Genomic DNA, 26,949 nt, shown 5'->3' with positions numbered 1-26,949 from the left:
GGAGGTGGGACCTTCTCCCCTCACTCGAGAGGAAGTCCTGCCTCAGAGAGCTGCCAGCCAATCTGTTTGGCCTGCAGCTCGCTAGTCTCAGCAGCGCCAGAAGCTGCTGTGGACAGAACTGGGACTGCAACCAGTCCTCAGAGCCTAAATTCCAGGATTCCAGGAAGAGGTAAGCATTGGGGGGTCTCAGGGAAGGCCTGAGGGACTAGACAGTGGGGGATTGGTGTGTTGGCGGAGATGGTGTGTCGGAGGTGGGGTGGGGTGGGGTGGGAAGGTAGGTCCTGCGGTTAACAGATCTTAAGGTGGGGTGCGCCCCATGTTAAAAGGGGGCATCTGATGAAGGCCCCTTACTGCCTGAGGCCTGAACCTGATTATTTTTGGGCTCCCCCCATACCCGTGAACTCCTCCCGCCAGCTTAATAATTAAGGCTGAGCAGGAAACAGCCCTTAAGGTGTCAATAATTGGCCTCTTAAGGGGCTTCAATTTGGGCAAGTGCCGGCCGGCTGAAGCCCCACCCATCCCAGAGAGGGTGGGGTGGGCAGGAACCCAGCAGGAAGCCTATCCGAGGAATTTTACACTCACCCACCGCCCCTCCCCCCCCCCACCTACAAACTGACAGCTTAAAATTCTGCCACATGAAACCAGCGGATTATCATTAAAAGCCTATCTGGTTCACTAATGTCCTTTCAAGAAGGAAGTCTGCTATCCTTAACCAATCTGGCCTATAAGTGACTCCAAACCCACGGCAATATGGTTGACTCAGAGCCACCCTCTGATAGGCCCCAGCAAGCCATTCTGTTGTATTCAACAAGGTAGCTCACCAACACCTACTCAAGGGCCATTACTAATGGGCAGATTGGGAAAAATGGTGGTGGAATTTAGCAATGATTGTTCAGAGGCAGAAGTCAATTTGGCCATTGAATGAGAAATAACTAACATTTAAACAGTTAAAAAGAAAATTGATCAAGTAATGACATGGTAATAGCTACTCATGGTAAGAAATCCATCTGCTGAAAGGTTAGTTAAAATAGGCAAGTTAATCCCTTAGTAACCATTTTATACAGAGATCAGTACACACGAGGAAGAAATATGGATCATCTAGTACATTCTTCCAGAGAAACCTAGGGTTTCTTCTCTACTGTCACAGTATCTAACAGCCACTGAAATACCACCAGAGATTTTTCTCTGCTGTCCCATATGGAAAACCATCCCAGGTATTAATTATTCTTTGCTTGAAAAAGTGTTTCCTGACATCAGCCCTCAATTCAATTTCTACCTTACCTGGATGAACATTTCCTGTCCCATTCACTATTTTATTCACCTCAATAAAGTCCCCATTCGTTCACTATCCTTTGAGGCTGAAGAGTCCAAATGGTTGATTTTATTCCGGATTCCCAAAGGGCACTTGACAGGAACAACAAACTTAAGATGCACCGCACCTGTAGGAGGAGAGGTGTCTCTAGATACACTCCCAATGTAGGTGCCCCCACCCCCACTCCACCCACCCCCCCGCCCCCAACCAGGAGAAGAAACAGTAACAGAGTAACAAAGAGAGCCCTGTGGTTATACAAATAATCTAACATATCAGAGCCCACTGGCTATTGGCAAGTGCAGCACTGATCAGAAAATATTTCTCCATAGATGTGAGGAAAACAGCCATTGCCAAACAGATCTATGCAATTCAGTTTAACTTCACCTAATCTTAACCTCATTATATTTCAATTCTCTCATTCTCCAGAAAGCATCAAGTTGCCTCTTGGCTTGTTTATGGCCTTCCCTAGTTACTTCTCCCACACATAATCTGTGGGCAAAAATATTCTACTTAACCTACTCCCTCCTTAGTCTGAGTTTTCTCATTTTAACCTCCATTCCCTGGTATCTGAATTTATAGGGCTGGATTTTTCTTTTTGAGGTGGGAGACACCAGTTGGGAGATTTCTGGACATCATGATCCCACCTCCTGCCCAGCAGTGCCTGTCCACGCTATTTTCATGGTGGGGTGGTGTGGAGGGGCTGGGGTTGGGCAGCCACATCCCGAAGCAGGCCCAAGATGGGAGCAGAGGTGGACAGTTACTGAGACGAACAGGTTAAAAGGCCCACCTCCAATCGGCCCAGTTCTGTACATGAGTATTAGGCACCCTAGCCCTCACTCCTCACCCCCTCACCTCCATGCCCCCTCCATGCCCTCATGCCACCTCATATCCCCATGCCCCCTCCATGCTCCCATGCCGCTCCCTATGCCACTTGATATCCCCATTCTCCCCTCTCCCATGGCCCCCTTTTCCCACCATGCCCACTCACCAAATATCCACTTTGCACAGAACCCATGTACGTTATAATAACATTGGGAATTCTTTGAGATGCTCAAGAAACTGTTGAAATAAACAAACAGCCATTCAGAAACTTCTTTAAAATATCTTGATCCTCCCAGGAGCTCATAAAACTGTCATTCAAATGCACAGCCAGTCAAACTCTGCTTGAAAATACCATAATCCTCTTAAAGTGGTCATAAAACTATCAAAATAAACAAATACCCATTCAAAACTCTCTTCAAAAAACAATCCTCTTAGGAGTTCATAAAACTTTCTATCAAAACAGAGCTCAAGATCTCTTTGACAGCTGTATCAAAAACCCCTGCTGAGCTGAATCCGTTTTTGGGGTTTAGAGCTTAGCCACTTAACAGTCTTCACTTTTTTCCTTTCCCTGCATCATTAAGTAGGAATATGAGTATGTACCAGATGATTCATGCTCCTATATTATGCTTTGTAATGTTATTCTTACCAGTACAGTAGAGGATGCTAAAAAAAACCTTCAAAAATACACTACTTCTTTCAGGTTTAAAAAGCAGGATCATTTAGGTGGGAGCAAGTAAGCAAGTTCATTTTGCAGCCCTTGATTAATAAAGCAGCGACATACCCACACAGTTGTTATTATCATCTAGGGTGTAGCCAAAACGACAGACCAGAGATCTCGGAGGAACAGGATATCTGGGTATTGAGGCTGGTTGGTAGACGGAAGTTTCAGAGCGCCCTGTTGGTGAAGATGCAGGGTATGTTGGGTTGGATGGTCCATTTGCCAGGACAAGTGCAGCAGTCCTTGGCAAGCACAAGTATCCACCATTGTGATTGATACATCTCATGTCCCCTTTACAGGCATCTGGGATGGTTTGGCACTCGTTGACATCTGTGGAGATTTTAAAAAGAGAACAATTGAGAGGTCACTTTGACTTTTACTCATTGTCCTTGTTGGCCATTTGCCTACATAAACTCACTTGAGCATTTGCAATTCTTCTACCAGCAGTTTTGTCTTATTGAGTCACTGAGTGGTTGCCATAATAGGATTTGACTATCCTTCTCCCTCCCTAATAAAAAGTATGGCAATCAATGGATCATTCCACCAGCAGAGTGTGATCTGAAATCATGGTGACACAGATCCAGTGCTAAAATAGAGGGATGGTGTGATGTTCAGCAAGGTTTCAGCATCATGGGTACGAGTGCTGCACTGTTAGAGTGCCACCTTTTGGTTGTGAAGTTAAATCAAGATCTTTTTTCCTGGTTTGGATGGAGGTTAAAAATTCCATAGCAATATTTGAAGAGCAGGGAGTGCTGCAAATGTGCTGGCAGACGTTCCTCCATCAAGGTGTCAGCCTTGGCTTAATGGCAGCACACTCACCTCTAAGTCAAAAGTTTGATGTCTCCAAACCTGATTTCTGGGACTTCAGCAAATAATCCGGGCTGACGCTTTAGTGTAGTGCTGAGGGTGCACTGCACTGCCAAAGGTGCTTTTTTCTTCAGATGAAACATTAATCTGAAACCCCAAGTGCCCTCTCGGGTGGATGTAAAAGATCCCAAAGCACTATTTCCATGGCATTATTTAACAATTTAAAAAAGAGCAGTGGAGTTCTCCTCGTGTTTACCAACCAATATCACTAAAATGGAATATCTGCTCATGAACCTCTCTTCTTTGTGGTACATTACTCTGTTTCCCCACATTACAACAGTGACTTCAAAGGCACTTCATTGGTTATAGAGTACTTTGGGATATCTTGATGTAATGGCTCTATCCTTTAAACGATAGAACAAAGGACAAATTAACTGCTCGTTCATCTCATGATGTTTGATGGATCTTGGTACACTTAAAATGGTAGCCCCATTTGCTTAAAAAAAACAACAATCACTTTACTTCAATAATATTTACTGTAGCATTTGGGATGTTTGGAGATGTGATAAAATGCTGCGTAACCTAGAAGTCTCACCTTTACATTGTCCAGTCAAACGGTCCAACCGATATCCATCAGAACACTGCTGGAAATAAACATCACAAAACAATCCCTTTATTTAAACATACATCAAAATAAGCAGGGAATCTTCATTTGCTGATTTGTCGGTATTCATCAGGTAACTTTTTTCCTGATTCCCAAGTTCTGGTAAATTTTTCCTATAATTCTGGTGTAGGTCAGCTTTTCATGTCTTAATTATGCTTGTGGTAGTTTTCCAATTTTTATTTTAATTGTGCAAAAGAAATGTTTAGTATTCACGGCTTCAGTCATTCAGTGTGATAGAACAGCTTGGGCCTCAATGTTTCTATAACAATCATCAGTATCTTAGCAAGGTCACTCACTCCAGACAGCTAAGAAACAGGAAATACCAACAGGGGGGACACAAAATAGTGACAACATCCAGGGATTTTCCTCAGGGATAAGGCTGAAGCACGTGCTGCTCTCCAATAAAAACCACTGATACTTCTTATTTATCCATCTTCCTCCTTCACAATTTTGACAGACACCAATTAACCGTTTAAGATGGAACTGACTACAAACGTCTAACACTCAATATGAACATACGAATTAGGAGAAGGAGTAGGCTGTTCGGCCCTTTGAGCCTGCTCCACCATTCAATAAGATCTGATTGTGGCCTCAACTACACTTTCCTTCCTACCCTCTATACCCTTTGACTCCCTTGTCAATCAAGAATCTGTCTAGCTCAGCCCTAAAAATATTCAGTGACCCTGCCTCCACTGCTGTCTGGGGTGAGAGTTCCACAGGCTCACAATCATCTGAGAGAAAAAACTTGTCCATCCCCGTCTTAAACAGGAGACCCCTTATTTTTAAACTGTGTCCACTAGTTCTAGTCTCTCCCATTCAAACTACATTATTGTGGGTATGTTTTCTATGTAGCCATTAATCCATTTCTTGTAGATGGTTTAGGGCCTTTGTTAAATGAGTGCACACTGGAACACAATGTGAAGTGAATTCTAGCAATTGGAAGTTCCACACCTTGGTATAGTTTCTTGGTTCCAATTGACTAATTTGCCTGTTTAATGGTGTACCACATTCTGATTCCCCAACACCAAACACCAAAAATGATCTTTAACTATTTACCTTCACAATCCTAACAAAGTTTTAAATATTTCTACATAAATGCCAACCATTTGTCTTTCACAAGACAACAAGCATGTTGTAGTCATGATCCACTTGATTACGTTTGCAGACTAAAGTAAAAACTTCTCTCAGCTCTGATCCAGCCCCAAGCATTGCTCCCTCATCTGACCCCTAGCACTGTTCCCACCTCTGACACCCAGCACTGCTCCCACATCTGACCCCCAGCACTGCTCTCACCTCTGACCCCCAGCACTGTTCCCACCTCTGACCCCTATCATTGTTCCTACTTCTGACCCCCACCCCCAGCACTGCTCCCAGCTCTGACTCCCAGCGCTGCTCCCACATCTGACCCCCAGCACTGTTCCCCCATCATTGTTCCTACCTCTGAGCCCCCCCCAGCAATACTCCCACCTCTGACCCCCAGCACCGCACTCACCTCTGACCTCCAGCACTGTTCCCACCTCTGACTCCCATCACTGTTCCTACCTCTGATCCTCCAGCACTGCTCCCAGTTCTGACCCCCATCACTGTTACTACCTCTGATCCCCCAGCACTACTCCCAGCTCTGAACCCCAGCTCTGCTCCCACCTCTGACCCCCCGCCAGCATTGCCCCCAGTTCTGACCCCCAGCACTGTTCCCACCTCTGACCCCTAGCAATGCCCCCATCTCTGACCCTTAGCAGTGCTGTCACCACTGTCATCCAGCATAAATATGAATTAATAAGTGGAAACTTCAATCACCTGCAGCTTCCTTCAAACTCAGGTGATGCCAGAAGTCTGTGTTTGTCCAGGAGGACAGGCCTCTGACACCCAGAAATTCCCTCACCTCTGACCCCAAACATTGCTCCCACTTCTGATGCCTATCACTACTCCGACTGCTGACACCCAACATCGCTACCATCTCCGAACCTCCAGCACACCTCCCACCTCTGACTCCAGCTATACCTAAAATTCCAGTCCTTAAAGTACCTGTGAATGTTATCATTGATTCCCAATGCTGTATTCTTCCAAAAATTGATATTTTTTGTTTTTGACCTATATCAACTATTCACACATAAGCACTTCCGTCCTCATTCCAACAGAACAAGATCAGCTCTTCATTCTTTCCATTGGCTAAGAATCTATTTTTTCTAAATTATGTACACTTCATTCGGTCTGTTGTAAAAACACCTTTCTAAAATTTCTCAGTGGTAATTACCGTAAATGACACAGCTGAATCAACCTCCTGAGCACCCCCAGCTTGGATCAGCAGCACCATCAGTAGCAACACAGTCAGCATCCTGCAAACAGAACCAACAAAGAGAAAACAAATGATGCATTGCAATGGGAATTCAATCATTCATTCATTTCTTTGTTCACTCATTCATTCATTCCCACCACATACTTACTTCCATGCACAACCCTCCAGAATTAAAAAATGGTTTCAATACTCTCCAATGGCCCTTAGAGTTTTTGCTATAATTGGAACAAAAATACAGGATATCTCATGGGCTCTAAAATTTTACAAGATTTATAAGTTCAGATACATAACTGTTTATCACACAGGCACTGAAGGCCAGTGTCCTTTTCCTGTTGGACTGTGTGGTTTTCTAGTTCACGAGCTCAGAACAACAGCATTTATATAGCACCTTTAACTTAAATGTCCCAAGGTGCTTCATAAACATTATCATAAACCAAGTCACAATCACACCACACAAGCGCCAGGCAATGATTATCTCCAACAAGAGAGAATCTAACCATCTAATGCCCACCATCAACAGCTTGGGCATACCATTGGCCAGCCACTTGACTGGACCAGCTTTATAAATACTGTGGTAGGTCAGAGAATTGGAATTGTGTGGCGAGTAACTCACCTCTTGACTTCCCAAAGCCTGTCCACCTTTTGCAGGGCACAAGTCATGAGTGGGATGGAATAGTCTCCACTTGGAATACTCAAGGAGCTCAACACCGTCCAGGACCCTATTCACTACCTTAAACATTTAATCCCTTCAGCATCAATGCACAGTGGCAACAGCATGTACCATCTACAAATGCACTATAGCAACCCACCAAAGCTTTAGCACCTTCCAAATCCACAATCCCTACCACCTCCTAGAAGGACAAGAACAGCAGATTCATCAACACTGTAGGCATACCTATACCACATGAACTGCAGCAGCTCACCGCCATTTTCTCAAGGGCAATGTGGGATGGGCAGTAAATGCTGGGCTTATCAATGATGCTCACATTCCATGAACAAATTTAAAAAAAGGAGATATTAGGAGATATTAAACAAAAGCTTGGTCAATGGTAGGTTTAAGGAGCATCGTAAAGGAAGAGAAGGAGGTAAAGAGGCTTGAGGAGGGAATTCCAGAGCTTAGAAGATAGGTAAGATGGCCATTCAGCCCATCTTCATTCATTTCCCCAGAATGATTCTAAGCGTCATCCCCACACAGCTGCTTCGTGAATTATTCATAAGTGATGGCAGATGTTGAATAAACCAGGTTGTTAGGGCAGTGTATTCAGGTGATAAGACAACAAGCAAACATTGTATATATTATCTATCTTGATTGCCTCCAAGGCACTGAGCATCTGCAATGCTCCTGAGTTTCTGCCATTCAGCAGTACAAGTGTCATAAAGAGATTTAAAGATAAAAGAAACACATTGGACCTCAGGTATGCAGCACTTATTAGATGCCCCTTGGGCCCCCCTCTCCTGACAGGAAAAGCGGCCCTCGCAACTCTTGAATGCACGATATTCTACCCGCAAACCCATCAGCATTTGGATTTTAAAAATAACCCAAAAAACTTGCATTTGTGACATCTCTCACCAAGAATTCTTCATGATAAATCACATTGTGGCAGTAGAATTACAGTTGTTTGGGGCACAGGAAGGTCACACAAACAGCCATGATTTGAATGGCCATGAGCAGAATCATCCCAGATTTGCACAAAGTGCGGTAGTGGGCAGGAGAAAAGTCATTTTACCCACTGGCCGCTTTGGCGGGTTTTTGCTCTGTATCTTCGCAATCCCACCTCATTAATTATGCAGCCACAGGAGAAACTCCATGTCACTGGCGGGCGGTCTCCAACTTGCCCACCACGCTGTTAGCTCGCTTCTTCCTCACACAGGGCACCATGTTTAAACTGCAGCTGTGCGCACACTTCTCAACGCTTGCAGCACAGGACTGTTCCGTTGAAGACATGGCCCCAAAAGCCAAGAAGAGTGCAGTCCCCCCCATTCAGTGAGGCATCCCTCTGATGCCTTCTGGATGCCGTGGAGGCCCAATGCGATGCCCTTTACTCCTGCTCTGGCCTCAGGAGGCCCAACAGTCTCACCACTCTGGCTTGGGAGGCAGTGGCACAGCTGGTCAGTGCCAATGCTGCACACAAGAGGTCGGGCCATCCAGTGCAGAAAACAGATGAAATCTCGTCCGTTCCACCAGGGTAAAACAACCATCTTATCACTTTAAACTCACACACTCACAAGCCCATCACACATTCACTGGCATCCCATTCACTGCCAACTCAAGAGACATCACCACTCTCTCTCTCACACCCATATTTCCATTTGGCCTCATCTGCTCTGGAAACTGCTTCCTCAGACCTCATCATCTTGAGGCCACTTGCACAGATCAACATGTGCCCCTACACACCCTGGGATAGCCCCCTTCCCCAGTAGAGACCCTGCCCTGCAGCCTCTTCCCTTGCCTGAGGCCACTTCTTCCCCTTCCCCAAGCAAGCCGTAGCCCTGCAGCCATTAAAAAGCCTCCCCTGCCTTATGGTTGGTCTGGTAGGTAAAGACCTGCCCATGAGCCCCCCCTAAAAGTGATGTGGTGCTGCCTGCGAAGCCTGGCTCTGATGACTATGAGCGCTGCCCGAAGCAAGATAGGCAAACAAACCTCGAAGTCTCGAACAAAGTGCAGCTCACCAGGCGCATGTCGCTCATGTACATTTGTGAAAGACGTTGGCGTACAATCAGCCCAGATGATTAAGTGTGGGGTGACGATTCTGGCGAGCAGGACTTATAATGAGATGCTAAAGTATTGAAATTAGATTCCTGACATGCGGCAGTGGGAAACGCATTCAGCCATTGACAGGCAGGGTGGACAATCGTAAACTGGTTTCACGAAAGTGTGAAACCAATTTTTGGCCTTCTCACCATATTGTCCCCCACCCCCACCACCACCACCATGACGCCCAACATCAGGGGGCAGGAAAATTCTGGCCCACGTAACTGCTATTTGAAGCAGCTCCCTTCTCTCTAAATAGTGCCACTGGATCTTGAACACCCACTTGAGCAACTCAGTAGGCAGATGGGACCCTAATTTAACATCTCATTGATGGACTGGACCTGTGACAGTGCAGGGTTCCCTCACTACTGCACTGAAGTGTCTAGGGTGGGACTTGACCCGAGAACCTTCTGAATCAGGCACAGGAGTGCTAATAACTGAACTAAGATGACTCCTGCCAACATTGCGTCACTTGGTCAGATGTTCAACAACTTCAGTCGATTTTGTAATGATTTGCCTAGTTGTCCCAGCTAAAGGATGGAAACAACCTTCTCATTTCTAAACTGTGCGAAAAGAGATCTTTTCCTTCCTGATAAGATTCCAAAACTGTTACCCAGGATGTGACAGAAACACTTGGAATATTTATCTGGCAAGGTAAATCGGCAACAGATAGGGCAGAATATTGCCATTGAGGTGTGAGGGAGGGCCCAACACACCGACATGTAAAATGATGCGTGATGACATCGAGCGTGCATCCCAACGTCATAGCGCGTGATTTCAATATTGCATTCGGCAGGTGCACAATGGAGGCGGCTGCATGCCCACCGAACTGTCAAAGGCCTATTAAGGCCATTAAAAAAGTCATTGATGTTGTTAACAGAACTGCCCGTCCAACCTTAAGGTTGGCCGGCAGGCAAAGAGCCCAACTGACCTTCCCATTTTTCAGGAAACCTCATCCTCATGTGGGATGAGGTTTCCTGTAGGTTTAGTAAAATAATTAAATTAATTTTGAGAGATGCACAAACATGTCCCAGCTCATGTGACACTGTCACATGAGGGGACATGTTTAAATAACTTTTTAGGTCATTTATTGAAAATTTTCATTATCTTCTTAATCTCCCTGAGGCAGCTCTGTGCCTCAGAGAGATTGCTGCATCCTTTCGCACACATGCACGAAAGAGCACAGATCCCGACTCTCCCTCCTCCCCCAGCCCACACAGGTAGCACTGAGCGCTACTGGCCGCGTATTACGCTGGGTGGGCCTTAATTGACCCGCCCATGTAAAATGGTGACACGCAGCCGATCGCCTCCATGCCCACCCCCACAGACTCCCACCCAGCCCGCCGACATAGTTAAGATTCAGCCCATAAAATAACATTTTGAAGGCTACCAGTCAGCATGAACTGGTCAAGGATATCAGCATAAATTAAAGTTCAGCCAGATAGTTAAAGCCCTGGGATTCACGATGCACTGAGATAGCTACAGGACAGGGCACAATTTATTGCTATAAAGGATGTCACGTGTTTATAGCAAGCAAGCTTATTTGATAACATGCCAATTGAGTAATTTAGGATTGCCTAAAAAGTGGGAAATAAATAGGAGGTAATTATGGGAATGAATTTGAGTATTAAGATATTTATCGGCATGAGGCAAGATCATGGAACAAGGCAGCAGCAATTGTTTAGTTACAGTAATTTACTCTAAATGTTTCCTGGGGTAATTTAATAAAAATTCTTAAATTTTTTTCTCCCACAGAAACTGACAGAGAGGTAAGTAAACATGTGAATAATGGCAGTTCGCCACTGCAAACACAAATTGGTGGTCTAAGCATTTTTATTGAATCAGTGTTGCCTGAGGAACATGCAATCAGCTCAGTTGATCTCATTCCTGACGTTGTGATCATATCAAAGCTGCATTAGGGTGTTGAATCTAAATGACTGAGAAAGCCAAGTTCTTGCAGTCTATCCTTACACTGCAGCCCTCTAAGCCCCAGTATCATTCTGGTGAATCAGTGCTACACTCCCCACAAGGCTAATATATCCTTCCTGTCCTTCATGCCCACAGTTGAATGCAGTTCTCCCGATGGGATCTGGCCAAGGCATTATACACCTGAAGCATAACTTCCTGCCATTTATATTCAATCATCCCCCATGCCCACCCACCCCACTCCACACTTTGAGATAAAGACCAAATTCCATTAATCTTTTAAATTTATTTTTGTACCTGTCAACTAGCTTTCAATGATTTGTGTCCTTTGCTCCTCTATACACCCGAGTGTCTCACCATTTAGAAACTACTATGATTTATCTTTCTTGAATCCAAAGCAAATGACCTCACATTTGCCATAATGAACACTTCATTTGCATTGCTTAATTCATTCACATACTCTGCCAATGTCTCTTTGCAATTCCCTGCTCCTCCCTGCACTACTTGCTGTCTCTCCTAACTGAGAGTTGTTTGCTAACCTTAATCCCCTGTCCTCCAGTTTGGAACTCACAGTATGAGTTCCAAACTGGAGGACTCACATATCTATCATTTCAATTAACATTTTTTAAAAATCTGCAAATAGTTGATGTCACAAATGCCCTTTCTCTGATAAAACCAATACAATCTCCAGGGGACACAGCATAGTGGTAATGACACGGGACTAGTAATCCAGAAGCCCAGTCTAATGCTCTGGGGATATGTGTTCATATCCTACCATGGTAACTTAAATTCAATTAATAAATCTGGAAAATAAAGCTAGTTTCAGTGATAGTGACCATGATAATTATCATTGATTGTTGTAAAAACCTATCTGGTTCACTAATTCCCCTTTAGGAAAGGAAATCTGTCATCTTTACCTGGTCTGGCCTCCATGTGACTCAAGACCCACAGCAAGGTGATTGACTCTTAACTGCCCTCTGAAATAGCAATAAGGGATGGGCAACAAATGCTGGCCTTGCCAGTGACACCCACATCTCATGAAAGAATACAGGGAAAAAAACATGCACAACCTAGGAAACTATTGACCATCAGCTGAAAAAATGCTGATAGTTCCAATACAGCCCCAAACAAAGACAATGGGCTGAATCTCCTCTGGAAACCATGTTGGCATGGAGTCGACATGCTCCACAGTGACCCAACTCACAGCCATAAAGACTGATTAACAAAGATCAAATGGGGCTTCTGCCCCTCGTTGAGGCAGACGACCCACCGTCTGCCAATCTGATTGGCTGGCAGCACCAGGAAGGTGTCTTATGGCTGCTTCTGGGATGGCTGGAGAAGAAAAGACCCCAAGATCTTGGATCCCCTGAGCAGATAAGTCCAGGTTCCAGGGCTGGGATGGTTTGGGTAGGTTAGGGAGAGGGGCACTGGTGGGGGTGGGTTTAAGGGAGGGAGTGGGTAAGAAGGAAGCGGGGTTTCAACCTAAGGAGGTGCTGCCCCCCGTCCCTTCCTTCCCACCCTTTAACCACTTGAGGTGAAAAATTGGGTTTCCCACACCTGTCCTAAACACTTTATACGTGGGTGTACATTATCAGTATCAACTGAGTTGATAACAACCCTAATTGACCCTTAATTGTTCATTTAAATATAGTGGGCAGGCTGTCAATTTCAGCACCTACCTGCCCCCTCACATCCGTATTATGATGGTGAGCTCAGGGTGGGTGGGAAGGTAGTGGGATAGGTGCCCAGTTTACATGCCCCTACTCCCACCCACCCCTTTTTACCTACCCTCCTCCGTGGGAACATGACCCCTGGAGCACATGAAATGCAGCCCAAGGAGTTGGACTGAAAATGTGTCCAGCATATCATCTCTTTTATTGTAACAGGAAAGAACTAAAATATACTAAGTTGCAGTTTGCAACAGTAATGACTTCAGAAATTAAAATGAATAGTTTTATTGGTAAAGTTAACTGTGTGTTAGACTGTGCCAGAGAAGATTAACAGATACTATAAAAAAAACTATTGGTCTATGTTCCGATCCTGCTTATTATATTTCAGGCATTACACCTTTTCATCCTATTTGTATATTTAATTTTTTTTTGCATTTGATTGACCAAAATCTTGTGCTAATAAAACAGCATCAAATCACAAGAGATAGGGGTCCAAATTTAATCTTGCTGTTAATGATTTTTTGTTGAAAATGTAACGGTGGAAAGATGAAAATTGTAAAACAAAACAACCATCATCACTGTAGATTTGTAGGGGGAGAGCTTTAACTCGGTGCTAGAAATAGGCAAGAGTTTAATTAATACATTGACAGTGCTAATGAACCAGTTGCGTTTTTAATGACAATCGGATGTACCCGAATGGTTCCAGGGATGAGGGAAATTAACAACAAGGTTACATGGAGAAGCTCGGGCTATTCTCCTTGGGATAAAGAAGATTGAGGGAAGATTTGATAGAGTGTACAAGATTATGACAGGTTTAGATAAGGTAGACGAAGAAAAGCTGTTTCCATTAGCTGATGGTACAATGACTAGAAGACAGTTTTAAGTTTTTGGGCAAGAGATATTGGAGGGATGTAAGGAAGGGCTTTATTTCACACAGCGAATGACCTAGAACTCTCCACCCACGAGAGTAGTGCAAGTGAAGACAATCAATGATTTCAAAAGGAAATTGGATGGCCACTTGCGGGAAATAAACTTGCTGGGCTACAGGGTTAGACTGGGTCACTAGTACTAACTGGATTGCTCTACAGTGAGCTTGTTAAGAATTTAACCCAATTAATGAAGAATTTGAATATTTGCCAAGAGCAGGAGAGCAAAGCAAAAAACAACTTTTCACAAAACACAGAAAGATGTAGTTAGCCTTGAGACTGCTCATTACAAGTTGGGAAAACACCTGCACACACACACACATACAGGCACGCACACACACACACAAACACACACACACACACACACACACACACACACACACAGGCACGCACACACACACACTCATTGATTGACCCTCAAGAATTGACAGAAGATTCAAAGGGAAGTTGAAAACCTCAATGGTTATTTCATTCTTAAAGCAAAAGATTTTCTTTAAATTTGACCTCTAAGTAAGCATCAATGTCAGACTTTGCAATCACTGACCAAGCAGAGAATAAACATCTTAAATAAGATCTCCTCAAAGCTGAGACAAGACAAAACTATGCTTTATACTTTAAATCTGAGTATAAACTGAGTGTATTATTTGTTTGAATATCCTGCAGTTATTTTTAGGTGGATTTGAATCTCCTGCAATTATTTTTAGGTTGATTTCATATCCTGCATTTATACATTATGTGGCTTTGATTATTTTAAATATTTTACATTTTGAAATATTGTAACCATTACTGTAATGTGACATAGAATTTATTCTTATAATAAAATACAATTAAGTAATCATTATAAAAGTTGCAGACTCACTCTTTATACCTCAGGACCCTAACTTCTCCAGAATACTTAAATGGGGAATTCCATGCACTGAGAGTGGTTAACTCAGAAGAGTTTAATCTGCTATAATATACGGACTAAGTATATTTTATTCTGAGTTATCTTTGTTTAGCCTAAGTACTCCTAGGAGGGAAGACATTTTATTTTATGACCAAGTCTATAGCTAGTATAGCTGACTAAGCTCTTATAATAATTGAAAATCACTCCCAGTCAAGGATTAAGACAAACAATAAATTCAACTGAATAAATTGACCTTGCTGGGAGGGTAAAGATAGTTGAACTATTACAAACCAGCATGGACTTGATGGGCCAAATGGCCTGCTTCTGCACTGTAATAACTCTATGAAGCTTCATGGTAACAATTACCAATGCTAACTGTTTATTACAGATTTAGTTAATTAACTGAATTTAAATTCACAAATTGCCAGATTGTTACTCCGGATTAATGGTCCAGTAACATAATCATACTGTACAGAATAGCTAAAATAAGGAAAATGGCATTTGCCACTTGAATTCTCTCACATGCACATGCTGTGTTGGAAAAGTTATTCCCTAACTGACTCCCCAGTAGAATGATCCAAAAACTGAAAGTGCTTAATTCTGATTTTTTTCCCAAGGTTATATTTTTGTATCAATGTATTCAGTAACAGAGAAGATGTGCATTCCCTTTTTCTCGTATGGTGACACCCTACTAGCACACTATGTCTGGGATTTTAGGTGGAGGTAGTGGCCCCACCCAGCAGCCAGAAAAGCAGGGGCAAGTGCCAGCTGTGGAGCCACAACTGAATTTTACATTATTCAGGAAATGGTTGCCTAAAGTCATGGCTTCCAACCCTGTGAGACAGGATGTCAGCCAATCAGAGCGCTGGCAGCTCTTCAGTCCCAGCTGTGTCACCAGAGCGGTGACCAGTGCTGGAACTGCAGCAGTGCCCAGGACAGTTGACCCCAGAGCAGGCCTGAAGTTCAGCTGTGTGGGGTTGGGACCAGTCAGACAGGCCACAGTTTAAGTGGTTAGCGAATCAAAATTGAGGGCCGCTGGGGAGGGGGTGTGGTCTTCCAGTGGGGGTGGCCTTTACCCGTGGGGGGGGTGGGGGGATCTGCCATTGGTTATAAGATGCCCAATAAGAAGGAAACTCCTTGAGCCCACAGAGGGGCTGCAATGTTTTACTGGTCGGCCTCCACTGGTGGCAAAGTGCCCATCTGGCCCAGTTAAGACACCAGCTGCAGAAAGAAGAGGCCTTTAAGAGGTCATTAATTGGCCACTTAAGGGCCGCAATCGGGCCTAAGGGCAGGTAGGCCTCCCTCACTTATCCCATTGCTAGTAAAATGCCAGCCCAGCTCAGGATTCCATCCTACGCTTCCAGAATATATTCTCTCCAAATGGTGCTGTGCTTGATACAACAGCCTAAATATTTCTATTCGCAAGGCATTTAAACTTGTTACATTTAGGAGGGCAAAACAATGGACAACAAGCAGGTCAGAAAAGGCAGCTAAGCCATATTGCATTATTGCAATGGTGGTGGTGGTGGTGGGGGTGGGGCGGGGGTGTGGTTGGGGTGCGGGGTGATGTAGCAGGGTGGGGTGGATGGCATAATTGCTCCAGATGATAGGAGTATCGCAGATGAAAACGTGGATGGGGAGTCAGGAACAAACTGTGGTCCAGTGCCAAAGGAATACAGGAATCATGTGGGAAAGGAGTCTGGAAAGATCACTTAGGTAAGGTCATAGGGTGATTTGAAAAGGAGGGTGGGAATCAATTTCTTGGAGCTGGAAGAATCAATGGAGTTTTACAGTAGTGACTGGCAGTGATTGCGGAACTTTGAAGGAGTTGTAATTTGCAGTCGGTTGAGGCAGTGCAGGAGCAGGTTGCAGTATTTGAGCCCAAGAGTGGGAGATAGGGTTTTAGTAGCAGTAGAGAAAGAAGATAGAAGTGAGGGCAATGGTACAGGAGTGGAAGAAAGTAGGGGAGGATGTCAGCTCATGATAGATCTCCTGACATCCAATACTGGATGAGCAGAAATTTCTTCCAATTAAATATCAGGGTCCTTCTCGCAAACTCTGTTCCCTTGCCACCAAATCTATCTCTCTCCATGGCAAATATCTAAGACTGAACCAAACTTCTTCAACCTAAGTGTTATATTTGACCCTGAGATAAGCTTTTGACCACATAGCCACACCATTACCAAGACTGCTTACTTCCACCTCTATAATATCACCAGACTTCAACCTTGCATCAGCTTACCTGATCAATGCTTTTGTTACCTCTATATGTGATTATTCTAACACATTTCCAAAACTCTGTTAGTCAACCAAGTCCCAGTCACCCATCTCTCCTAAACTCACTGATCTATATTCCAGTCAAGTAACACCTCAATTTTAAAATTCTCAGCCCTGTTAACCCTATCTCTGTAATTTCCTCCAGTGCTATAATTCCCCTGAGTCTCTGTGATGTCAGTTCTGTCCTCTTGAACATTTCCAATTTTAATTGCTTTACCATTGGTGGCTGTATCTTCAGCAGCCTAGGCCCTCAACTCTGGAATTCCCTCCCTATACCTCTTCACCTCGCTTCTTCCCTTTCCTCCTTTAAGACATTCCTTAAAACCTACCTCTTTGACCAAGCCTTTGGACATTTGGCCAAATATGCCCCTAAGTGGCTAATGTCAAATCTTGTTCCATAGCACTCCTGTCAAGCACTTTGGGACATTTTATTATATTAAAAATATTATATAGATATTGTAGTTAATGTCAGAGGGTCAGTTGGACAGTATAGCAACTGCCTTTGGATCTGGAGAGGAGACAAAGATGCTAGTATACACTTGGAAGCTGACACTCTGTTTTTGGGCAACCGAAAAAGTGTTGATGAAGAGGAAAGGGATCCAGCACAGAGCCCTGTAAACTGGCAGTAACCATATGAGCATAGTAGACGCCTTCCAGAATACAGTTTCACAACACATACCCTGTATCAGCTATATTGAGGAATGTATGACCAGGACAGGATATTGAAATGAAGATGAACGACAGAGGAGATAAGAAGGACCACAATAGAATGGACTAAGGTGATGAAGATGGTAGAGAGTTTGAGATTATGAGATGAGACATGAAGCCATGGTCATAACTGCTGATTATTTTTTATATTTGTTTTACCTCAGAGGAATACAGAGAAGACACTAGGTTCTAAGTGTGCAGGAACTTTATTTACAGAATTTTATACAATGCTTTAAAATGTCTACCCTCTCATGCTTCCAGCATCTTCCAGCTACTTCTGTGATGTCTGCTTCCTTGTCTCTGAGTCAACACCCAGGCTCAACTAATCAAGCACAATGAGCATAGATTAGTTATCAGGCTCACGCAACCAAACACAGAACTGAACTGTACAATAACCACACAGGATGTTGTTCATGCAGTCTCAATGCTATGGATTAGGTGAAAACTGGATTGAAGTTTTTGAAAAGGTGGGTGGCAAGAGAGCTGAAAGCAAATTTGCCAGGCAATGTCTCACCCTAAGGGGCCAATTTTCACCCCATTTTTGGTGTGAGCAGAGTGGTAGTGTAATGAAAATGGAAACACAGAATGTGCTGGCTCGTTCCCATAGCTGTTCCATCCAGTGCCATTTTGATCAGGGCCTAGAGATAAGCAGATAGAGCTTCTGGAAAAGGTAGGAGTCATGTTAAAGTGTGCATATCAGATGTTAATAGGACACCATTATCTTTCTCATGAACTTTATCATGGTGAATGATTAATTCTGGATCTGCCCAGCTTCTGGACAGTGCAAGACAGTGCCAACGCCATTTAAATACTTGCAAGTATTCAGATCATTGATACCTGTATGGAGAGTTGGAGCAGCTTTATCTGAAAACCTTTTTTTTTGCTGAAATTGTACTACTTTCTCATTTCATGGCACTGTTTCCTTTGCATACTGAAGAGCTTGGTCTACTGTAGAATGAGAGTGATATTGGTCACTCCTTACAGGAGGAACAAGAGTTTCAACAGCTTCAGGGATCAACACTTGGGCTGTCAAGAAATCCTTGAAGATGGAGGGCTGCTGGCTGGTGTCTTCAGTCCCTTCTCATAGGGTCGTCAAACCCTGGATAAGCTACTGAACATGTTGGAGGAGCAGCATAGGAGGAGTCTATGCCCTGAATTTCATTATACCAGAATCGCTCCATGCTGCAGCCAGAGATATATGCGGTAGAAATCAGCCTGTGGTGCATTCCTACATAAAGCAAGTCACACACATGCTGTTTGCCTAGGCTGATGATTTCATTGTGTTCCCAATGGACCTTAAGAGCCAGTAGCCATGTGGTACTGTAGCATTTCCTTAAGTATGGGATACCATCAAGTTCACACACGTAGGCAGCAGTGTTATTGCCAGCAAGCCTAGAACCCACATGAACCGCACAAGGTTTTACCTCCTCAATGTGCAGCTAATCTGTAACCACCATAAGACATAGGAGCAGAAGTAGGCCATTCAGCCCATTGAGTCTGCTCTGCCATTCAATGAGATCATGGCCGATCTGATAATCCTCAATTCCACTTTGGTGCCTTTTCCCCACAACCTTTGATTCCTTTAATGATTAAAAATCTGCCTATCTCAGCCTTGAATATACTTAACGACCCAGTCTCTAAAGCCCTCTGCAGTAAAGAATTCCATACATTCACTACCCTCTGAGAGAAGAAATCCCTCCTCATCTCTGTCTTAAATGGGTGACTCCTTACTCTGAGATTATGTGTTCTGGTCCTAGACTGTCCCACAAGGGGAAACAACCTCTCAGTATCAACCCTGTCAAGCCCCTTAAGAATTTTATATGTTTCAATAAGTTGTCTCTCATTCTTCTAAACTCCAATGAGTACAGGCCCAACCTACACAACCCCTCCTCAAGAGAAAATCCCTCCATACCTGGGGCCAACCTGGTGAACCTTCTCTGGACTGCTGCCAATGCCAGTATATCTTTCCTTAGATAAGGGGACCAAAACTGTTTACAGTATTCCAGGTGTGGTCTAACTAGTGCCTTGTATAGTTTTAGCAAAACTTTCCTATTTTTATCCTCCATTCCCTTTGAAATAAAGGCCAACATTCCATTCACCTTCCCTATTGCCTGCTGAACTTGTATGCTAGCTTTTTGTGATTCATGCACGAGGACCCCCAAATCCCTCTGTGCAACAGCTTTCATCAGTCTTTCTCCATTTAAATAGTATTCAGCTCTTCTATTCTTCCTGCCAAAGTGCATAACCTCACATTATATTTCATCTGCCAACTTTTTCCCACTCAATTAACCTGTCTGTATCCCTCTGTAGACTCTTTGTGTCACCCTAACCACTTGCCTTTCCATCTATTTTTGTGTCATCCGCAAACTTGGTGATGGTACATTCATTTAGCTCATCCAAGTCATTGATACATATTGTAGATAATTGTGCCCCCAGCACTGATCCTTGTGGCACTCATCTAGTTACAGGTTGCCATCCAGAAAATGCCCTCCTTATCCTAACTCTCTATCTTCTATTAGTTAGCTAAACCTCTATCGATGCTAATATACCACCCCCAACACCAAGGGCTCTTATCTTATTAAGAAGCCTAATATGGGGTACATTATTGAACACCTTTTGGAAATCCACATATATTACATCTACTGGTTCCCCTTTATCTATCCTACTTGTTACCTCCTCAAAGAATTCTAATAAATTTTTCAGGCTTGATTTCCCCAATGATGGTTCATGCAAGTATTTGTCCACTTTTCAGGCATCTCTCACAAAGCTCATGTGCTGTGACTGTCCAGCAATCCCACCACCTCTTCCCTACTGCCTGCAGGGAAATGTAGTATATCTGCTCCAAACTTGGGTGATGGTCCCACTCCATTTCTTATGAGTCCCCGCGGAGACCAAAGGGAATGAGTCACGGTTCAAATAAATCCATTAAGCATACACCCGGGATCCTTAAACCAGTCTGGAGAGTTTCTTACAGTGCAGCTCTGAGAGAGCACCAAGGATCACAGTGGTGTGCAGCCTCTTACATAACTCCCCACAAACTGGAGAGAACTACTGCTGGCAACAGATGAAGAGGAAGAACCTAATGTGACAGAGAACATAGCACCAGTCGGAGTCTCCAGCATCAATCAGAGCCAACAGCTCATTCAGCGTCTCTCTTTCCCCCACTCCCGCACTCTCCCATTCCCGCCATTTCTCCAGGATGCTCATGGGCCTGCTGCCAAATTACAGTGATCAATACAGATATCCTGCCCTCCCCGTCATTATGTAAATTCAATCCCTTGGTTTCCAGTTGACTGCATCATTTCCTGGGGAGTGTGAAAATGGAAATATGCGCTTAAACCTGAAGGTTGGATTCTCCAATCCAGTGGGAATCTCGGATCAGATTTGTTTTTACCCATTGGTTATGGACTCCCAGCAGTATCTGCACTACAGCCGGGTAGTTCATTTCAGGTGCAGGGGAGAAGGAAATGGATCTAACCCAGCAAAGAAAACAACCAAAACAAAAACAAAAACAAAAGTACCTGGAAAAACTCAGCAGGTCTGACAGCATCTGCGGAGAGGAACACAGTTAACGTTTCGAGTCCATATTTTTGTTTTTGTTTTGGATTTCCAGCATCTGCAGTTTTTTGCTTTTATCTTAAAGAAAACAACCGTTTATTTTCTATTTTTCAAATTTCCCCACTTTGTGTTTAACAATCCATCGTTCTGTAATAGATAATGTTAAGGGATAATGCCTTTTAAAATCAAACCTGTCCCGCCCCCTCTTTCCTCAAACTCCTCCTCCTCGTTGTCATAACAACATTGGATGCCAGAAGGCTACACCTTTCTGATACCTGCTACTGCTGAGAGTCCTGCAAAAGGCAGTCTGATAAATTCTAGTTTCACATCATTAAGGTGAGAGCTATGGCTTATTTCATCTTTCTCGGCCCCCCCACCCCCCCGCCCCACCACACCACCGCCACCACACTACCCTCCACCCCACCTCCGCCAGAAGATTTTGGAATTAGTGCTGCATTGTCCTTCCAGAAAGATTAGCTAAACCGAAGCCCCCTCTCAGTGGACATAAAAGATCCCATGGCAATATTTCAAAGATAAGCAGGGGACTTCTCCCCAGTATCTTGGCCAATATTTATATCTCAATGAAATTTCATTAGAACAGATTATATGGCCATTATCTCATTGCTGTTTGTGGGATTTTGCTATGTGACCAATTTGACTGTCACATTTCTTACATTGCAACAGTGACTACTCTTCAGTGGTTTTCACCTGGTTTGGGGTAACAACACAAAAGGTGCTGTATAAATGCAGGTCTTTCTTTCTTTAAACTTATTATTTAAACGTGTTGAACCAAATTTAGTTGGATGTATTCAACCTTCACCAAAATTAGCGAGAAACCCTAGGAACGATAATGGATAACAGGGAGCAGTTGAACTTCTCCCTAATACATTTCTTATCTCCAAACACCTCAAAATTGCTGTCCTACATTTCACCCCTTATATAAAATGGAGATACAGGCCTGTAAGGGAAGTGAAAACATTGAAAACAAACTCACCAGACCAAGCATCCTGCTGACCACACACCACCCTATCCCACTCCACGTCTCACTCACACATCACTCCCTGCTCTCTCCTGGTTCTTCAACATCTCCAATTTATAATTGTCATCCTCACATTCAAATCCCTTCATGACAATGACTCCCCCCCTCTCTCTAATTTCATCCTAGAACTCTACATTACTCCAGCTCTGGCCTCATGCTTTGCCAACTGTTATACTGACAGCTATGTTTTTGGATGTCTAGGCCTCATACTCCAGTATACCCTCCTTGAGTAACCGCACACCCCCACCCCCCCGCCTCTCTCTTCCTTTAACAGTTCCATAAAATCCGCTACTTTGATCAAATTTTCGATCATCCTTCCTAATATCTTCTTCAATGTGTCTATTTTTATCTGATTATGCCTCTGTAGAGCACCTTGGGAATTTCTTCTACATTAAAGGCACTCTATCAATGTAAGCTCTTTCAAACATGAGACCAACCAAATTAGATGGAGTATAATGTGGGAAAATGTGAGGTTGTCCACTTGGGCAGGAAGAATAGCAGAACAGTAGATTACTTAAATAAAGAAAGATTGCAGAACTCTGTGGTACAGAGGGATCTGGGTGCCCGGTACATGAATCACATAAGGTAGAGCAAGTGATTAGGAAGGCAAATGGAATGTTGTCATTTATTGTAGGGGGAATGGGATATACAAGTAGGGAAGTTTTGCTGCATTGTACAGAGCATTGTTGAGACCACACCTGGAATACTGTGTACAGTTTTGGTCTCCTTACTCAAGAAAGGATACAATTACATTAGAAGTAATTCAGAGAAGAGAAGTCCTGAGTTGTAGGCGTTATCTTATGAGGAAAAGACAGGTTGGGCCTGTACCCATTGGAGTTTAGAAGAAAGAGAGGCGATCATATTGAAACTTCTAAGATCCTGAGAGGACTTGACAGGGTGGATCCTGAGGGAATGTTTCCTCATATGGAAGAGGCTAAAACTAGGAGACTTACTTAAAAATAAGTAGTCTCCCATTTAAGGCAGAAAGGAGGGGATTTTTGTTTTCTGTCTCTCAAGAGGATCATTGGTCTGTGAAATTGTCTTCCCCAGAGAGCGGTGGAGACAGGGTCATTAAATATTTTTAAGGCTGAGTTAGAGAGTTTGACAAGGGAGTTAAAGGTAAGAGGGGCTATACAGGAAGGTAGAGTTTAGGCCACAATCAGATCAGCCATGAACTTATCAAATGGCAGAGCGGCCTTGAGGGGCCGAATAGCCTACTCCTGCTCCTAATTTGTATGTTTGTAGATGAACTTTGTTGCATTTCTCAAGATATTGACAAACCTTAACCATGCCTACAATATCACTGCCAATACTGATTGATGAGCCTGACAATCCAATCCCTGACGTAACATAGCACTATTGACTACTTTCATTTCAGACTGTAATCTGAGACATATGTGTTTGCAAGTGGGGAGGGAATTTGTTTTGTTCCATGTGACTGCCACTTTGACAGCTTGCAAAATCATGAATATCAATGAGATTAGTTACAAAATGGTCATTAGAAAAAAAATGGTTAAATATTCCTATGACTGGACCAGCAGTGGAATTTTTTCACAGCTTATTAAATCCAGAGACAGGGCCAGAAAACTTGAAAAGAACTAATGTTCCAATTTTTACAAACAGCCCAAAGTGTGGTCCTGTGAACTATAAGCAGGCTAACTCAAGGGGGAAAGATAGAACAAACAATAATAATTTAAAATGACTAAAGACAACAATTCAAAGCTAACACCAGATTTTAAAAATGCAGGTCAAACTGCATAAACTCACTGGAATGATTGCAACATGTCACAGAATGACAGCCTCTGCTCCAATTCCCCCTCAGTGGCTGAATTGTAAACTCCCAAGTTAGTGGAAGGAGTACTTCTCAGCGATAGGTCACACCCCCTTAGTGAGAGGAAGCAATTCTGAGACTAGTCATATCCCACAAAGCGTTCAATGATTGTATTTTGTAGGGTCGTAACACTCAACAAGTGGTTTTGGATAAACGTTTGGCCTGATTTGTTCCAGCCTCCTGGTTGAATAAAGAAGGACTGAGATAGGTTATAGCTATGGGCCATTAAATACTATTTGTTCATGAATAGTGCATATCCAAATATAACATTCGATCAGAACAGAAGGTGCTGGAAATACTCAGCAGGTCTGGCAGCAGCTGATTCTGATACTATGTTCCGAAGAAGTCATATTCGGCTCAAAACGTTAACTCTGTTTCTCTCTCCAGAGCTGCTGCCAGACCTGCTGAATATTTCCAGCACCTTCTGTTCTGATTGAATGTTATATTTGGATACACATTATTTTCAGAACTTTCTGTTTTTACTTCAGATCTCCAGCATCCGCAGTACTTGGTTTTTGTTATAACATTTGATGTTTGTTTTGCATCAAGATCAAATTAAAAACAATCTATACAAATAAATTTATTATTCAAAAAATGTCAAATATCAAGCTGATTAAAAATTTAAAATAATTATTTCAAAAATTTAAGGTCTTCTGCAGAACTATACAAGGAATGAAAATTATGGCCTGTTTTGGAGCATTATTTTGTAACAGGAGTAGCATAAATCTGCAACTTTTACTGGAAATAATGTTAATCTTTGTTTAAGTCAAAAGGTTAATTGTGTTTAATCAGTATCTGATAATCTCCTGATCATCAAGATTAAAATGTTACATCCCTGTGTTGCATGTATTCTCCATTTATGTTTAATACAGCAGGCTGCTTTACAGAGAAAATCACACTTAACATCTTCTAAGGTGACTAACCTGTTAACTTGGATAATGAGTTGTTTTCAGTCATTTATTGCAAATTCACAGATTGAACCTACCTGATATTTTCATTCAAGTGTTGTGTATTCCTGAAAAGTAGAATTAAAAATCCAGGGGACAGATGTTCGGCAGAACTGCTTGTATTTCCCTTTTCTCTCTAATAGGCTCCTTTGAGATTTATGTGGCCGCTGGATTTCAATTTGTAAAAAGCTGATGGTCCTTTCCACACAGTTTTCCCCCTTATCTCGGAGATACTGGTCTCGAAGTGAGCGGCACCTGGTTTCGTTCAAGCCCCTTTCTAACTCAGCGTTAAACCAATTGGACAAAGAATGCTAAAAATGAACACTTCACTCTGGAAGTACGTTTAAAAACGCAAATGGGAGTCTGTGTGTTGCTGACAGCTGGTTTAAATTACAGAGCACCAACTGGCGTGCGTTCCCACAACCAGCTTGTGGATCTTGGCAGTTCAGGGCTCCATGCTTCGTCTTCTTGGAAAGTTTGAGACCTTCAGCATGTTTAAACTGCAAAATCTGATAAGTCATTGCTTTTATATGTTAGCTCATGGGATCTGAATTTGTATTAAATTAAAATTATTATGGAAAAGTGCCAACACACTCTGATGTTTGCTATGAAATCACTACCAATTTAAACAGGATATATGGAACAATTGTGCAGCTTTTTCCCTTCAAATGTATGAAAGTCTGGGGGAACGCTAACGCACCTTTTATAGATGGTGGGTGCAGAGGTGGTGAAGAATGTTAGCGGCTACACATTGCATTGTGAAGAGAGATCCAGCTCTCATCTTGGATGCCTTGGAGCTAAGACAGTCCCATTGTAATTTTCATCTTCACAATGAAGTCAAGCTGAAACAGTCTCCACTTTGGGCCTCATGATTCACAAACCTGAGATGCTTTGGTGAAGAGCCCAGTTTGGATTTGTCAGTGTCAGCCACAGCCCGGTTGGCAGCTCTCTTGCCTCTAACACACAAGGTTCTAAATTGAAGTCCCACCCCAAGGCTTGAGCACAAAAATCAAGGCCGACACTCCAGTGCAGCTCTGAGGGAGTGCTGTATTGTCAGAGGTGCTGTTTTCCAGATAAGATGTTAAACTGAGGCCCCATCTGCTTGCTCGGGAGGATGTAAAAGATCCCATATACTATCTCAAAGAAGAGCAGGAGAATGATCCCTGGCAAATATTTATCCCAAAATCAACATCATAAAACCAGATTATCTGGTCATTTTCACATTGCTGCTTGTAGGAGTTTGCTATGTGCAATTTGACTGCTGTGTTTCCTACATTCCAACAGTGACTATGCGTCAAAAGCATTTCATTGGTTGTAAAGTGCTCTGAGACATCTGGTGGTTGTGAAAAGCACCACAGAAATACAAGTGCTTCTTTTATTGAATTAACGGTTCTAATCTACATTTCTGGTTTATATTTCCTGGTTCAGACTCTTGAGTACCCAAAAGAACTCTTAATTTGGATTGGTTTAGGAAATGTAGCTATGTGACCGCTTCAATCACGTCCCAGCGAATTGCGCTGCTTCAAATTTTTGATTAAAGTTCCAGCGCAAAAGCTCACAGTGTGTCTGTGGGCAAAAGCAAGTGCAATGAACAGCTGGCACTATTCGCCCGACACTAACCACAAAATTTAATTCAAAATCACAAAACAATTTCTAGACTTTGAGGCATTTTGTACTTAAATATTTTCACGTTACAACCGTAATGGATTGGGGTGGGGGTTGGGGGTGGTGGTGCAGGAAGTGGTTTCAACACCATGTGGGGTGAACTGCTCCGCTTTATCACATTTTCCTTTGGTGATCTTATGGAAGG

The 26,949-nt window shown here is 43.2% G+C and overlaps 1 protein-coding gene across 1 annotated transcript in view; it reads right to left on the bottom strand.

The window, feature by feature from the left end:
* Positions 1–25,233, bottom strand: part of fbln5 (fibulin 5) — a 76,961-nt gene extending 51,728 nt beyond the window's left edge. Inside the window, exons 1-4 of the mRNA XM_041214712.1 lie at positions 25,178–25,233; positions 6,578–6,659; positions 4,255–4,300; positions 2,916–3,182 (exon numbers count right to left, since the gene is read on the bottom strand). Of these exons, the coding sequence (XP_041070646.1) occupies positions 2,916–3,182; positions 4,255–4,300; positions 6,578–6,658 (394 nt within the window). The 5' untranslated portion in view covers position 6,659; positions 25,178–25,233. The remainder of the gene's footprint in view (positions 1–2,915; positions 3,183–4,254; positions 4,301–6,577; positions 6,660–25,177) is intronic.
* Between the last annotated feature and the right edge of the window lie 1,716 nt (positions 25,234–26,949).

The sequence above is a fragment of the Carcharodon carcharias genome, chromosome 20, assembly GCF_017639515.1.
Source record: "Carcharodon carcharias isolate sCarCar2 chromosome 20, sCarCar2.pri, whole genome shotgun sequence".
NCBI lineage: Eukaryota > Metazoa > Chordata > Chondrichthyes > Lamniformes > Lamnidae > Carcharodon > Carcharodon carcharias.
This window is presented reverse-complemented; position numbering and strand designations above follow the sequence as displayed.